At 39.8% G+C, this 16,848-nt stretch overlaps 1 protein-coding gene across 2 annotated transcripts in view; it reads left to right on the forward strand.

Moving 5' to 3' along the window:
- Nucleotides 1–8,223: 8,223 nt before the first annotated feature.
- The window catches only part of GABRR3 (gamma-aminobutyric acid type A receptor subunit rho3), a 31,687-nt gene continuing 23,062 nt past the window's right edge, over nucleotides 8,224–16,848 (forward strand). Inside the window, exons 1-2 of one of the 2 annotated variants that reach the window (XM_068692731.1) lie at nucleotides 8,224–8,532; nucleotides 10,140–10,269. In XM_068692731.1, coding sequence (XP_068548832.1) covers nucleotides 10,142–10,269 — 128 coding nt within the window. In that variant the 5' untranslated portion in view covers nucleotides 8,224–8,532; nucleotides 10,140–10,141. Of the gene's footprint in view, nucleotides 10,270–16,848 lie in introns of both variants that reach the window. The other variant, XM_068692719.1, reaches the window with a different exon arrangement.

A 16,848-nucleotide genomic window follows, 5' to 3' on the forward strand; every position in this document is an offset into this window, starting at 1 on the left:
ACTCTCATGATGCAACCAGGGACACTATCACATAGATTTTCAGTGCAATTTTTTCAAATTTAGTAATGAAAAAAAATCCGTATCACTGTTGGTAGGAGGCTATACCCAATAAGCGATCAGAGCACATAGACATGGTGTGTTTGTCAAAGGTTAATGGGGCTGGAGCTGTTGTTGGAGGGTGTCAACTGTAAGTCTGGAAGCCTGGGTGTATTCAGAGTCCCTGCACTGGGACTGAGAGATATCTGCTGTCACGGGAGGGTCATGCTCTTCCAGCCCGTGAGTTACACAATGGTGTGCACTGATAGCAGCTGCATATTGTCCTCTATCTGCTGAGTGCAGATCCTTTGTTACAGAAAGAAAACACAGCACAGCAAAACAAATAAACATACAAAACACCTCAGAAATATTGGATAGAATTTTACTGCAAGTCTTGTGTGCTCTGTCCCCGAGCCTGTGAAACCCAATGCCTTACTACAGGTTTTAATCAACCTGGTGCTTTCTTCACAAAGAGGCGTACATCTTGTGCCACTAAAAATTAACCCGATTCCTGACTAGGACTAATGGTTGAGTTTTAGTTAGCTCACAATTCTGGAAATCTTTCAGCCACGGTGGGCACATACATTTCTCCTACTCACACAGTGTTAATCATACTCCTGGTATTGTAAGGTGCCAGAGTATCTCTGCAATTCTCAAGCATATATTTTTTTTTCTCTCTTCCTGTTCTCCAAGTCCACACGCTATAGACTGATTCCCACAGCTGTATCTAGCAAGTTTACCACATTCTTTCCTATTGCATTTTCCCGAATGCTCTGGATCTAGAACACACTGTAATGCAAAATGTGGCAGAAGCATGCTCCCTGTAAAACAAAACTACATTTCTTGTTACTGGAAAAGCTTTAAAATGTGACAACTCAAAACTAACAAAGTAGAAGGCAGGCAAAACAGTGTGTTTGCTATATAAAATCGTCTACCTTCAAGTCATCCTGAAATTTTGCACCTGACAATTTTTGAAGTCTGGGGGAAAAATGCCTATGACATTGTTTCCCAAATTATTTCCACATCAAGTAATCTGTGGTGTTTATTTCCATTACATATTTGACACTCCTGATAAAATTTGTGATAGATGAAGGCCATTGCTAAGGTTCTATGAATGCTTTGCACTAAGGTGATCAGATTAAAAGTCAAAAAAAGAATGTGGGATATAAGGAGCCTCTTCCCATTCTTAAAATGTGTTACAGTCATGCCACCTGCATTAAGTCACAGAATTCAGTGCAGATGGCACATTACCTGGCAGAGGCCATATAGTAGTAGGACACACCATCTGGGCGGGCTTATACAAAGGAGCCTGATGGCTCAAAAGTGTCTGTATCCCTCTACGTGCAACATGAACTACAAGATCTCCAACATGAATGATCACAAGTAAATGAAGAACAAAACAGGGCAGATAAATGACAAAGAATGACAATAAAAGGTGGTGGTAGTGGCAAGTTCAAGGCAAGTATGAGGAGGTATTTATCCACATGCTGGGTAAGGATGCTGTGCAGCTCCATCCTGCAGGCTGTTATGGATGCTGGTGCTTTGGACATGGTCTCTGCAGACAGGAACTTAAGGAGGAGGAACACTACATCTGAGCAGGTTCCTTCTGTCTAGCTAAAATATCCTTAATCTACATAACATAATTAGTATATTAGCAACGTTAAATTAGTTCTCTGGGTTTTGTTCATGCAAAGGTCTGTTCTTCTTTTTTTTTTTTTTTACTAATGAATTTCTTCACCGTTTATAAGTGTTCTTATTCCGTATCAGTCTCACTAAAGCCCATTTACTCACATACCACTTCAATCTCTTTTTGTCATAATTTAAAAGCTGCTACCTTTACTTCAATTCTAAATGACTTCTAATGGTCTTTTGCAGTGTGTAATATACTAAGGTCTAGTAAAGAGAGATCAAATTACAATCACCGGATCTTATTCTTGTGCAAAGCGAGTGGAAATCAATTTCTGTAAGAAACCTCAGAGAAGTTGCTCTAGACAAGCTGTGACAAAAGTACCTGCTAAAGCAAATCTGCACGGGCTTGTAAACAGGGCTCCTCTTAGCCAAAGCAGGACATCTGATCAGCCTTACATCCACTTTTTCCCGTTACTGTCCCAGTCTCTTTTTATCAGCTTATTATACATCCTGCAAACTCCCACCTAAATCCCCCTGCCAGGCTTTGCCTCACGTCGTCGCCTCGATGAGGTGCCTCTCCCTGGGGACTACCTCCGTCCCCAGCCCCAGCTAGCTTTTTCCGCCTCGTTTTTAATTTCTTGCTCCTGCTGTTGCTCTGGCAGATGGGTGTGGAAGCAGGGCGTCCCGCTGGCCCCAGGTCCACACCGCCTAGAGGGCGTTACCAGCCGCCGGAGGCCATTTTGTCTCCCGGCTCCCGGGCGGGGAGCGGCGCTGCCACCTTGCGGCCGTTGGCCGGCAGCACCCGCCATCTTGCTGCCGGCCCGCCGTATTCGTAAAAGTTGTGTTTTTAATAAAAAGATAGCACGTGGTTTAGCCAAGACACCAGTGTTGCAGCTCACAGCCCAAACGTTTGCATGGAGTTATCTTTATGTTACCAGTGAAACAACGAACAGGAGAGCTAGAGCTAGGGAAAGACCTCAGAAACCCAATTAGATTCAATGCATTCTTGTTGGTTTCACCTGTGAGTTGCAGGCAGCAGAAAGGGTGAAATTTTATCTCCTGCCATTGCCATCTTGGTCATTTCTACCTTCGTGTAGGGATTTTTAATCAAAGTTACAAGAAGCAGCTGTTCCTACCTGGAACAAAGATTTTCATGCATTGAACAAATTTCACACCAGCCTTAACTGCTGTTGTCCATCACTTAACATCTGTCTCCTTCCATGTTTTCTTAATACACAACTGTTAAAGGAGTGTGAGGGAGAGAAATGGAAGAAATTCAACAGTAGCATTAGCTGTAAATTTTCCATGGAAATAGCCTGGTTGTATGCTTAGGTGCATCCTCTTGGATCTGTTGTTTATGCAACACACCGTAATCTACATACTTATTTGTAACAGCTGCTTCATTTCATATGCTGCTCATTTCTTCTGCAGGGTGGATTGGTCATGGAACTGGCACAGACACATACAGAAAGAAAGTATGTAGAAAATAGCTTTTTTTTTTTTTTTTTTTTTTTTTTTTTTAATTCATTGCTTAGAAATGTGAATTGTTCAAATATTTTTTTGATTTAGAAATACATTCTTTTGGCAGCCCCTGGGAAAACAGAGATTGCCAAACCCTCAAAAAACTAAATATGGGTACCCCCTACCAAGTGTTGAGATAAGTATATAAAACTTAAATATGTATTTACTTAAGAATATGATTTGGTTAGTTAAAACTGGCTTCCCAGTTTGAAATGAACACCTGCTCTGTGATGTGAACATATGTTTCTCTGGAAGTTATCAATGGGAAAGAAAAGCCTGGAAAACAGCCACACTGAATTGTGCCTGATGGCTTCTGAAGCTGTTTTATGTCCAACAGAGATCAGACTTTAATCAATAAATCTGTCTCTGTTTTTATTGTAAATCAAAAAAGTTTGTAGTGCTAAAGCTCAAAGGCACATATTTCTAATCGTTCAACAGTTTTTTTCTCCTCATGTTCACAGGTGACAGAAAAAGGAGATTAGTAGAGATGCGATGCATCTCAGAAATTACTTCCCATCTGAGATATTGTTAACTCCCGGACAGCAAACTGAGCTTGTTCTGATATCCCTTTTGTAGAAGGTGCTTAATGAACATCAGGGTAGCAGCAAGAGAAGGGTAAACACAGTTGCTGAATTGTTTTGTTTTGGTCTGTGGAGGGAAATGAGCCAAAAGAGCTTGAAATAGCAGTTAGGACTAACTGGTGAGCACTGCTGAGAGATGGTGATATTTGCCAAACTGCCAAGGCAGAAAGAAAGAAAGGAAAGAAGGAAGGAAAGAAAGAAGGAAGGGAGGGAGGAAGGGAAAAAGAAATAATATATTTGATGCAGTATATATTACTTTCATATTGAAACACTGTGTTCAGGCCATACAGATGGCAAACTAGCTTCCTTCTTGGGGATACACCATACTGTTGCAAGCCCTTGTTTTCTGTGAGTTGCTCGGGGTTATGGGTCACCCCCTTCCTCTTCCCTCACTCATGAATGGCACTAAGATTTTTGAAGAAATGTATCCTACAGACACAAAGAAGCAAACCCTAGAAACTCCTCCTGGGATGAGATGGATGTGAATGCAGGAGCATGGTAGCTGTATCCAGTGCCTGTGATCAACATGAGACAGTGGAAAGGCAAAATGGTTAAGTTAATGACTTGTTTTCTGCCACGGAAAACAGTGAGTTTAGAAGCGTAAATCTAGGATGAATGTGGCTTCCTGTTTTTTCCAGAGATACCCCTCAAGACACAGATTGTTCCTTAACAGGAGGCAGTAAAACTGATTATTTTACTTTCAAAATTGCTGGTGTAGAAGCTAAGTAAAAGGATTTAGGGATTAATTTAATTAAATGATTAGTCTGTCAAGGACAAAATGGCAAAAGGGAAAGAATCCTCATTTTAGAGGCTGTATAAATAGGGAATGTGAGGAATCAGAGAGGTTTAGGCAATTGTTTAGTTATCCTTTACTTTTTATTGAACTGCAATTTTTCTTAATGTGCCATAAGAACTGGATGCTCACTGATGAGAAGAAAAAGCAGAGTGCTGAAGTTAAATTTGATTTCTAGGACTTTGATCTTTCATCAGCATTTCTTGCTGACTTGGCTGTGTACAGTTTTCAAAGTAATGTTTTTAAGATGGATTGACCACTCAGACGCCAGTGAAGCCAACTGGAAGCCAAATATTTTGTATTTCTCTCAGTGGCTTCTGAGTTAGTTAATGTCATTTCCCAATAGCAATTCTACAGTTTAGATCGCAGATTTGAGTTTTAGCTCTGCTATTTATGGGAGTGTTTGAAGGTTTGGAATTGTGACGCCAGGTCTGTGGCTAGAGGAAGTGTCAGAACAGAGAAGTTCTTGCAAAAACGTGCTCAAGGCTGTATTATCAATGTCCCAAAGCAGCTGTGAGGTGAGCTGAACTTCACAGGATGTCAGAACCAAGACCAGATCCCTGGGTTCAATGTGGATCTATGTGATACAGATATGTAGACTGTATCTGCTGACTGTGCATTTACAGTTTGGTTTACTTTGCTGTAGGCTTTGTCTGGTGCCAGGAATGCTCCCTGTGATGATATGAGAATTTCACAGAGAGTGAAATATTAAAACATATGAAACAATAGGTCTAGAACCATAATTTCACTGGAGATTTGTATGCAAAAATTTTATATCATGTTAAAGGGAAAAGGAAAACCAGTAGCAATTTCTTTTTACAGTAAAAATAAATAATCATTGGAAAATACTATGTGCTTTCTTCAGTATTGTTGCTATTAATACTATTTTTCATATCGCCTAACAGAAATTAAAGGTACAGTTTCATGGTTTGCTTAAGCCAGCCTAGCCGTATGTCACCACAGAGGGGGGCAAATCCTCCCTGCCACACTGCTGCCCGCACCGGCTGAGCAGTTGCTGTTGGTGAAGCAAGGCTGGATCGTGCTAGTGCCAGGCCAGTGTGCTGCAGGGATGGACAGAAGGCAGGGTTTCACCAGTAGCCTGGTAGTTCTGTCTAAACTGGTTGTAAAACCACGGAGTTTATCTGAGTAAGCACTGTGCAAATATCTTGCACAGCTGAGCTGTCGATTTTGCTGGCTTTTGCATTATTTTTTTCTCTGTTTTTGTTTGTTTGTTTTGTTTTGTTTCTGTTTCAGTGCTTTGCAGTCCTTAAGTGTCCAGTTTGTTTTGTTACCTCAGACTACTTGGGACAGTCATGAATGTTCACTTACCACCCCTCCTAAGAGACTTCATATGAAGCAGAATCATAAGAGCTGGGTCACACTGCAAGGGTTAAGTAAAGCACTTCATCCATTTTGAGCTCTGTAAGCTGGATTCATAATGCTCAGTCTCTGCTTTCCTCTCACTTCATCTTGTTAGGAAATGTGAATAGGCATCTTATTCTATTGAGTTGGTTCGTCATCTGTGTTGATATAAACAGGACAGAACATCCTTAATTCTGACTTTTGTATTTTTGCAAGTGACCACAATATAAACAGTAAGCTCTATGTGCTGGGCCTGTTACCATAGAAAAGCAAAATGTTGCTTATTCTTGCACTGCAGTATTTCATACACACTCTCACAGCCACTGCTCTGGTTAACCTGTTTTCTATGATTTGCTAGTTGTATGGGATACCCTCTATCCTTTCTAATTTATACAACATGTATTAGAAACATGCATCTTTCAGAAGACTCTTAAGCATGCTTTTTTCCTTGTGTTTCATTCTCTGATCAGGAGAATCAAAAATACATTCCAGGTGAACCTACACCCTTTGTTCAACATCACATTTCTTCTCCATCTTGTGCAGCTAATTTGCAGGTTTTTAGTACTAATGTGCTGCAGTGTTTCAGCTCCCATTGTTTAAAGTAGACTTAAAATGTGTGCAGATTTTCTGAAAAATACAGGCCTCTGAAATGTCTCTGTGTCCCTGGCATTCTTCTGCTCTCATTTTTATAATAGCTGTTGTCAATTTGCTCTATTTTGTGATCTGCAGTGGAGAGGGGTCTGTAGTTCCAAACTGAAGTTACCTGAAGCTGTTTATCATTTTGTTTTTTAAAGGAGGGCATCTCATTTTCTGATATTAGATGGTGTACTTACCTTTGTTTCTTTTGCTTGGTTGTTTGTAAACTGTTCTAATAAGCTCATGAACTATAAACACACATTGGGTTTGTCCTTGAAAGATAAGCATTGCAAGCATTTCATGGGCTACAGAGAAGGGATAACTTTAAAGAAATATATAATGGTAGCAAAGAGACAAGGTTTTAACTGTGTTAAAACACGAGGAGCTGTTAATGACTTGTCTGAAACAAGCAAAGTATTTATTCTCCTGCAAAAAATAATCCTTTTAGAATTGATTACTGATAAATGCATTGGAGATTAACCTGTTTTCTTAATGGTAATTTGTAATGTTGTTATAATCTGCTCTGTGTAATGCTCTCTTACCCAGAGGAAATGAAAACAACTCTAGTATGAAGAAACCCTGTTGCTGCGGGTGATATCTAGTTGCCCTCACTGATATTACACAGCCGTTAATGGAAGTGTTCACCATTTCCCTCTGCAGGAGTCCCTCCCAAGGACTTCATGTCTGTGGGTTAGACAGAATTAATTTCTGGGAATATTCCATAGCTAAGGACAGATAAATAGCGCCAAGATTTGCAGTGCACTTGCTCAGGGCTCCTCAAGGTAATATTTAGTGTTATGATACCAATGACGTGAAGGTGGCGGAACATGCCAGTGTATCCAGCCCTTACTTTTGACTAAAGCAGGAACAGTGAAAGGAACACTGAGCGTATTTTGGAAATCCTCTATGGAGTACTTCTTTCAGCACCACAGCTTAGTGTAGCAACTTCATGCTACAGCCAGGAATAACAAACAGCAGGGTGCTGATATCTGAATGAAAACATCAGTTACCTCTTTCTGTTAAAGACTCCCCTCCTGGCTGATATACCTTCTGGAGGAAGGGACATCCGTATGCAGCTTAGCCAGGAGCAAGCAGTCATTCTGCAAAGCCAAGTCATTTGTCTTTGCTCTATCCCCAGAGCAGGGGCTCTAAGCACTCAATTTTCCAGCCAAAGTAATTACACAAAGTAATATTTTCCTATTTTTAATGGACTCTTTTGACTTCCTCAAGGTCAGCACACAAAGTCAACACATCTACACATCAGTGGGATGTGATCTAGCTTCAGGTTCCTTTCAAAGAGCTGGGTGGGTAACCTCTCCTTCCCTTCTGTCCTCCTTAGTGAGGATAATAGCTACCAGTTTCAGATAAGGGTGATGTTAACCTCTACAACATAGCTTTCTCCAAAGTCTCTGGAAGAAACGTGGATGATTACTATTATCAGGGAAGACGGTGTGTACATGTAGTTAATTATTTGTGGTTGAGGACAATGGTTGATAATGAGTTAACACTGAGGAGCGTGCAGATAGCTGAACATGCAGAATTGCAGTAACACCTTTGCCACACAGCCTGCAGTGTAGTTAACTTATTATCTAATCTGCTATTGTTCCCACTACTGTTGGGCCTGTGGCTGTGTAGAGGAGGACCCAAAGGCTCTTGGGTATTTTTTGTATCGTGATTTAATCAGGTATTCTGATACTCTGATATATGTAGGCTGGATGAGACGACAGCTTAACCAAACTGGCTGGGAAACAAGTATTATCTCTACCTGGAATAAATTCTTATTAGAGTTATTATTTATTTTTCCTTTTCCCTCTAAACTGTGCTGTGAATTAATGGAACCTGTTAAAGGTCTTATATACTCTGGCATAGCCAAATATATGTTTACGTTCTCTAGAAACTCCACCCTGGGAATACACTAAGACCTACTGGAAACACTACCTGGCTAACCCTGGATCAGGCTGCAAATGATCTTCTGTGAGTCTGGTGAAGAGGAAAGGACTAAACCATGAACAACGTAGAGTGAGAGGGATAATGGGGTTGGAAACTGTTGATCTAATCTAACACTGTTACATTTTTATACTGATTGGGAAAGGATTTTTTTTTCTTTTCTTTTCAGCCACAAGAAGATAGCTGTTCAACTCCTAATGGAAAAAAATCTGCAGGAATTATTTAGTAATCTCCTCCTGGAAATAATTTGCATCTGGTAGTTACTTCTGGGGCCAAATAAAGTTAGTTGAGAATCCCAAGGCACTTCTGAGGAGGCAGATGTCTACATCACAAAATGATTATCCTGTTACGCTGTGGTGTTAACAGTCTCAGTTGACAGAATGGCGGGTGTTTTTTTTTTTTTAATTTATTATTTTATTTATTTTGTTGTTGTTTTTTCCCTCCCCCTCTGTTTGTCTGACTCAAGAAGAAGCCTACTGCTGGAAGACCTGAATTACTTCTACTTCTGTCAGATAGGGGCTGGGGATTTCCATCTCCCTACCTTTCAATCTCATCTCTCATTTTGTAGATAAAGAAAAATTAACACATGCTGTCAATTTTGATAATTACTGAACTTGCTGATGGTTTTAAAAGGATAAATTGATTGTGTCATCTAAGAAGATGTGTCCAATATTGCCCAGTTTGAAGTCCAAAAGAAATCTTACCACTTTTAACAGGAGAAGCTGGCAGTCTTAAATTATCTCTTAAGCAACATTTTGTTAATGTTTTGCAATTCAATCTGCCATTGAACAGGCAGGGCAGTCTAAAAGAAATGAAGATAACATTAGGGGTGGTAGATATTATATGTGCACATACCTTGTATATTTAGGATAAATTAAATAGATAGCTGCAGAGCTTAGGGAAAAAAAAAAAAAAAAAAAGATTGTCAGTATTTCCAAATGTTAATGGGGAGTATTGAAACAAAACTTCATTTGTAGGCTGGACATGTTTCATGATATTACGCTTTCTGTATCTACAGACAAAATGTTTTCTACTGCAGATCACAGAATCAGAAATGATCTTAATGGTTGGGAAGACAATGCAATGTAGCCAGTTAATGAAAGAGCTTGATCTGTACAGAAAATTATTTTGAGCAGATACACACATACATAGAAAGAAAGATTAATTTAGCGACCTTTGTCATTAAAGCAGATTTTTGTATGGTTTTCTGTGGGATTTAAGGGGGATTAAATGTTTGACATCACTTTGCCTGCACAGGCTATGTAGAAGAGGTTACTGAGCGAGTGATGGAGAACTCAAATATGCGCCTATGCTGAAAGAGTGGAAGCAATGGATCAGGCTGCAGCCTGGCAAAAAAATTTGCTTTATCTACTACATTTCTAAAAGCAGGGTGCTTCTGGTATGACAGCAGATGCCACAGGAATGTAGAGCTCAAGGAATTTTAATGATTTGCCAAAATACGAGGGGAACTCAGAGAGGACATCAGAACTGGGATGCCTATGTCTTCTGTCTTCAGTGATGCCTTGCTTCACATGCATCCTTTGTGTGATATGCTGTTTCTAAACAGTAAAAGCACTAAAAATAAAAAGTCAGCAAGGTGGATTGGCTGATCAGGTGCATTTCTCTTTTGGAAGAGATGGTCCTGGTCATGAAACTTCTGCTCCTCACCTGCCTGTGGCCAACAGCAGTGCTACACAGCTCTCAAAGTCAGCATCACCATCGTCATCATCGGCAACATTTCTCATTCTTAAGAAAACATAACAGGTAAGCAATATATTCTCTCTGTGTTCATCTGATAAACTTGGTGCTGTCTGTCAGCAACCTTTTGATGCACCCTGTTTGTTCACTGTCTTGTTTTGCCAGTTTCTGAATATATGCTATGCATAATACATGTAGAGGGTGTTCCCAAAACAGAAATGGTAAACTATTAATTGACAGAGCTTTTTCATAATTAGACATTTCATAATGTGATTTCATGTATGCTTCATGTATACACAGGCATGTACACACTCACACCCCTACACAGCTCTTTTTAATTGTGTGATACCAGACTATTATTGTGATGAACTGAGTATTTTTGTCCTCGCTTCCCTTACAAGTAGAAATGCATTGCAGTTTGATGCCAATGCTTGAAAGTGACTTCCATTAACTAAACAGCAGAGTAGCTACACTGTCAAGATGCAGAAGACATTTTTATGGCACTAAATGAGGTGAATTGTACTTTATTTTTAGTGATGACACAATGTGCTCCCGTTCTGGAATACGCCTGTGCTCTTAGACATTGGAAGGGAAATTGCTCTTAGTCTTTCTAATCAAGTAATTCATTTAAAAGTAATAGTGATACAAAGCTTTTTACATATAAATTCTTTGCAAAGTGTTTGTGCTTTTTACAACAAATACAATTTCACATCTTCCGTGTGAGGCCTCTGTATGTGTTTCGAGATCAATCTCATAACATGTAAGCAGACCACTGACTACCAGTCATAGTTCAAGTAAAATCTCTCTTTGTTGGGAGGTAGGAAATAGTGTGATAAGTAGTGCTGTAAGGAAGGAGAAGTGATGCAATGGTTGAACTTTTCCCTGTCCTTGACACCCTATTAAAATGGGCAGGGGAGCTCATTGTTTGTTCATACTAATCACCTATTGAGGAAAAGTAACATAATTGGACTCCTCTGATGTGGTTAAGCTGTTTTTAAAGTTACGTGCTTTGTAGCAGGCATACAGCTGTTTACCTTCTGTATCACTCTTTATGTGATATTCCAGCAGTGACATATCTTTGAGTCCTTATGTGTCTTGTTAAAATCATGGTTAAGCAACAGAAGGCAAGAGAAAATATCCCAGTGACACAATGGAAGTGCCTGGAGATGCTTTATAGCTCAGTATTTCTGGGTTTCACCTCAAGGTCATAGGATCAAGTTCAGTCTAAGCCAAAAGCTCATGAAAAGAATGCCTACTCAGCAGACAACTTTCAAACACTGATAGTTTTAGAGTGAATGCTAGTGCATGATTATTTGGAATAATAAAACAAAATAAACAGAACTGGAAGTAATGTCAAAATAAGGTCTTTACTAGTCTCAGGAAGCAGCTAAGAATCAAAGAGAAACAGAATAAAATAACTCCTTAGTGCTGTAGGGGTAAAGAAGGTCTGTTTTTAGCTGAGCTAATACATTTTTGTTAGTGGTAAAAGGGAAATGTATGCTAATATTTGCATTTATCCTGTTCTGCAATAGCTGGACATTGCTTACCTCTTGCCACAGGATGACGGTAACTATATTAGCACAGTATCCTCTACATTTTCATAGATCTTTACTAATACCTACAAATGGATCCACAGGCCAGGCCTGAGAGACAGGCTGAAGAAATGTGTTAACAAAACAGAAAACAGGAGGAATGGCAGCACCATGTTCTCAGCTAACACTGAATAGGGTAGCAGTTTTCTTTACACAAGGCAAAGCCTTTCATAGCTTCATTTCCTAGACCCTTGTGATTTAAAATTTGGAACTGGGAAGAAGACTGCAGAATCTGAGCCAAAGAAGATCCCAAAGCTCAACAGCTGCAAATCAGCTTTTCTGTGGAAAGGATCCAAATACGTTTAATTTCTCTTTGTTTGATTCTCACTCTGGTTTTATTTCTAAAGGCAGCATTATCCTCCAGTACATTGCAACAGGGTCTGACTTTCCTCTTTTTCTTTCTGGGGAAAAACCTTTCAGCCAGCCCTAGAGTTATTAGGGACACAGCTGACAGATGGCCTTGGTTAAATGGGTGGCCTTTTAGAAAGAATCCCATGTGAAAATGTTACTTAACCTACAAGTTCCACTGGTTTAATAGAGTAACCCAATTCTCCCTCCAAAGCTATTTGTCTGCATTCTCTTGTAAAGAAGATTTTAAAGCATTAACCAAAAGTACATGAGAAAGAGATTATTCTCATGGTCCATTTCCTAAAGCAAAGAACAAAACATTTGACTATCCAAATATTAGGCATTTTGACAGTGCATGTTGCTGATGTTATTGAACTCTTGGAAATGCAGAGAGAGAGAAAGGGAGAGAGAACTGTACGGGTTTGATGCTTACTTTTTTCTGGATTTCAAAATTTGATAAGTGTGTTAAAAGTTTCAGAGATCACAGTGCTGTATAACTCCAGATACCTTCCTGGGAATGAGATTTGTGTAGTTCTACCTTTTGGTTACCTTTGATTTGATAGTAGTTAGAGTATCTTAGGGACACAGCACTGGAAAGAACCTTATAGCCATTAAATTTAGGGTCCTTCATGGTATTCTTTCCACAAAAGAGTCCTTCAGAGTACCCTTTTCATAAACTCACCTAGTTTCCTTTTGAATGTGATGAGATTTTTTTTTCCTCTACTTCCATACTGCAGTAATAAAGGAAGTGTGTTATTTTGGATACTATATTAGTGTAACAGAAAACAAAGCCACTCCTACCTGTCCTTCCTGAGATGTGAGTTCAAGATTTTTCAAAGCTTTTGACTTTCTCATGAGCAGCACAGAGCATTAAAACAGAACAGCTACAAAGGATCTTACCAAATGTCCATGCATGATAGTGCCCTGTTTCCAACAGTGGCTGTAGGCACAAGTCTGGAAGAATAAGGACAGGGCGAATATGAAAGGTGTTTTCCACTAATAGTCCCCCATCCTGCAGTCACCTTATTTTCCTCAGAAACTTCCTGAGTTTGATGTAATTTCTGCAGATTTAGTGACCTTCTGTGGATTTCTTTTCCATGAACTTGTCTGATTTCTCCCTGAAGCAGAGTAAACTTTCAGTAACCTGGTAAGTTAAAAACAAACAAAACAAAACAAAACAACAAACAAACAAACAAAAACCAGATGGCATACTAACCACACTGCTCCCTTGAATGCCACTGGTTATGTAACACCACTGTTGGCATGATGGGGTTAAATGCTTCAGCCAGAAATGATCCAATTTCCCTGAAGCAGACCTTTCACCTTTCACTCCTTGTTACTTATTAAGGTTAGCTAAGAGCAGCTAAGTTTGTCCTTAAAAACCTGCCATGTATTCATCTGTTATTAAAGAATTCTGAATTGGTTCCCTTGGTTTTGTAAGCAGTGACTAGCTGCTGTTCGAGAGCTCTTCCAGACACCAAGGCATTGAGCCATGAGTCCATGTAACAGTACTGGATAGCGAAGCGTCCAAACAGTATCTCATTTGTTTTTCATCTGAAGAGTTAGTGCTTCCACTAATTTCCTATATAAATGCCAGAAGGGGTGTCTTCCCTATGTGATATGAAACACTTCAAATGATTTTTATGACCTCCTTTGGAATTTATAGGCTACAATTTCATTTGCATAGTGTAAAATGTTGCCTGGAATACAGCTGTAGAAAGAGCTATTATAACTGGAAGCAGTAGTTTTTTGAGCATGTGCTTCACTGAGGCTGACAAGCCTGTTTCTGCCATTGCCCAGACCAATGCCAATACAAAGCCACCTGTCAGATCTCCATTTATTACTACTACCCCAGACAGGTAAAGAGAGATTTTCTTTCCTCAGATGCATGCAGGCTTTTCCTATCAAACACCAGAGCCTGATGTCTGCCATACAATGAGGGTGCACAAGCAATGACTACCCTTGGACTCCTAGATTATGGTGCTCTGGCCAAAGCTGCATGATAAAGAGGCCATGGTGCCATTTTAATTATATTAAAATATAATCTAGGTCTTTGCTGTGCTTCTGTGGGACTGAAACTAGTTCCACTAGCAACTGCCACTCCACTATGGTCTTGACTGACCTTGAGAAGCTTTTCTGAGACCTACACTGGTTAGCTCTGTCTCTACTGCTTTTTAATGGAATTGGCCCCATGGGAAGAAGCAATCAAGAAAACATCTGCTGATGATTTCACAATGCTGTGGTACTGATCAATAGTTAGATATGGGTCTGGGATTTCTTGGGAGTAAACAAATACGTGCATACAATTCCCTTTGAGTCACCAGTTAAATAACTTTAATGCTGCAGTGAGGACAATTTAACACTCTAACTCTTAGCCAAGGAACAGCATCTGGAGTCCAGATGCTGATGTTAAAGGAATATTTGCTGGAGAACACTTCTTAGCCTTAAGTGGGAGAAGCAGGCAGTGAGGAGAAAAAGAAGTGAAGCAGAAGTGTATTAAAAAAAAAAAAAAGTAGAATTTTTAATGGCATTTTTAAAATTTTTGGTACCTTTACATGTGCAATGTTACCAGTGTCCATGAAATTAATTCCAAGTACCATGAGCACATACTTCTGCATGTAAGCTTTTTTTCCTTTTCAATTAAAAAAAAATCTGCCAAAGGAAGGTGTTGAAGAAAAGATGGCACACATTTGTAATGAAAGTACATTCTGTACTGTACTTTCTCTTCTGACTCCTGCAAGATCTTGCCTTGTTATGAACAACTACTTCTGATAGCAGCTAGAAATAATTACAGTTACTTCACCATTTGTATATACAACATCAGGTTGAAGATGCTATTCAACTAAGTGGGCACAAAAGATGATTTTCACATAGGCAGCATTTTTGTTTATTTTGTTCTCATACAGGAACACAGAAAGAATATCAAAATCCCATAGCATCTCTTTTCAGAGGCTTATTAAGAAGAAATCTCCTGCCCTGGTTGCTTATATTTTACTTCTTGATATTACTAGGTAACATTTTCCTCAGTCACCTAGTTATTACCAGTAAGAAGTTATAATAAATGTAGCATAGCTTTAGCTTGCTTCTTCCAGTGAAATCATCAGAGCCTCAGACAGGTATCTTTCTCGGCACGTTTGATAACAAATAACCTAGTGCTTCCAAACTGTATTAGCTGTGCCATGGCTTTCTGAACATAATTCATCATTTCCTCCTATACCAATTCCCAAGCAGCAGAATTTCCCCGCATGCCTATTGTGGAGTACTGCAGGTGTTTGTTTCTACTGCCTGTGCTGCTCTGACACAGACAGGCTTGATTACAGCTGTTTTAATTCTCTGAAGTGTGAGGTTTCATTTTAGCATCCACATAATTTTGTTCCAAGGGAACTGAAGTCTTTCTTTGAAATGCTTGATGGATGTTTGCCCGGATAATTTGGTTCAGGCAACGCTGCTGGAGACATTCAAGAATACGCAGGTAGGTGAACTTGGTCAAGCCTAACGGTTCTGAATAGCCAAACAGCTGGTGACACTGCAGCATCCCTGTGACACAGCATTGTAATTCCTTGACCTTCATTAATTAAAAAGGGGGAGGGGGAGCCCAAGTAAATACAGCTGCTCCTTATCCTAAGGTATCTCATACCTCCTCCTACTCAGTGCTTGGCTACAGGGCAAATCTTTAAAACAAATTGTGATCATTCAGTCTAAAGCAACAATTACAGTCACTGGCTGCAAAGTCTCAGTGAATCACAGAGGGCATGAAAAAAATGATCTCTAGGGAGATTCCCTTGCCTGTGGCAAAGTAGCTGTGTTTAAGACATTCCTACAGATATCTGTCTAACCAATTTTTGTGTAGCACAAGTGAAAGGAGTCTCAAAACCTCCCCAGGCAATCTGTTCACTGTTCTCACCAGGAGGTACGTCTCCCCTGTTGCCATTACCCATCCTGTCTGGGAGTGGATATGGAACAAAAGGCCCTGTAAAAGCTCATTATGTGTTCAGAAGATTGTGATATGTTCCCTCAGTCTTCTTTCTCCAAATTAAACAGCACTGGTTCCTTGGGATCCTCCCACACCTTTTATAAAATGGAAGCTCAAAACTAGACTCAGTGCTCCAGCTGAGGTTTGGCTAGTTCTGCTATTACTTGGAGCCAGCCACTTAGAGCAGGTCATACAAGGAGTGGAGACTGAAGGAAGCATCAGAGCAGAAGCAAGATAACAGATTCTTTCAAAAGTCTGTGTCTCTCAGCTGCCAGATCTTGTCTGTGGTATAACCCAAATACTTCAGGATAAGACCACCCTGCTGTCTGTGGCGTACTTTCTGTGTACAGGAAAAATAAAAAATGAGGCCACACTGTGATGGGCAGCTGCTGTTCATTTTAGATGCAGGCCCAGCACATAAATGCCCTTCTCAGGTAGTAAAATTCCTCATGGAATTTGGGATGTGGTGCAGTACGTTCTGCAAAGGGAAGAGAGTTAACAGAAGTCATTAAAAATAAAAAAAGAATTCATGGCATCCTACTAAGAGCATCCAAACAGAAAGATTAATCTGTGTTTCCTCTGTGCTATCCAGAAACTTGGTTATATGTGACATGAGAAAAAACCACAGAGACAGGACATCTATGATGCAAAGAAATACTGCGTGTCTGAGCAGCAAACAAGGGATGAACTAATGAGCAACAAACAAATGGGAAATTACAAGTTAGCATATAA

The sequence above is a fragment of the Anas acuta genome, chromosome 1, assembly GCF_963932015.1.
Source record: "Anas acuta chromosome 1, bAnaAcu1.1, whole genome shotgun sequence".
Taxonomy (NCBI): Eukaryota; Metazoa; Chordata; class Aves; order Anseriformes; family Anatidae; genus Anas; species Anas acuta.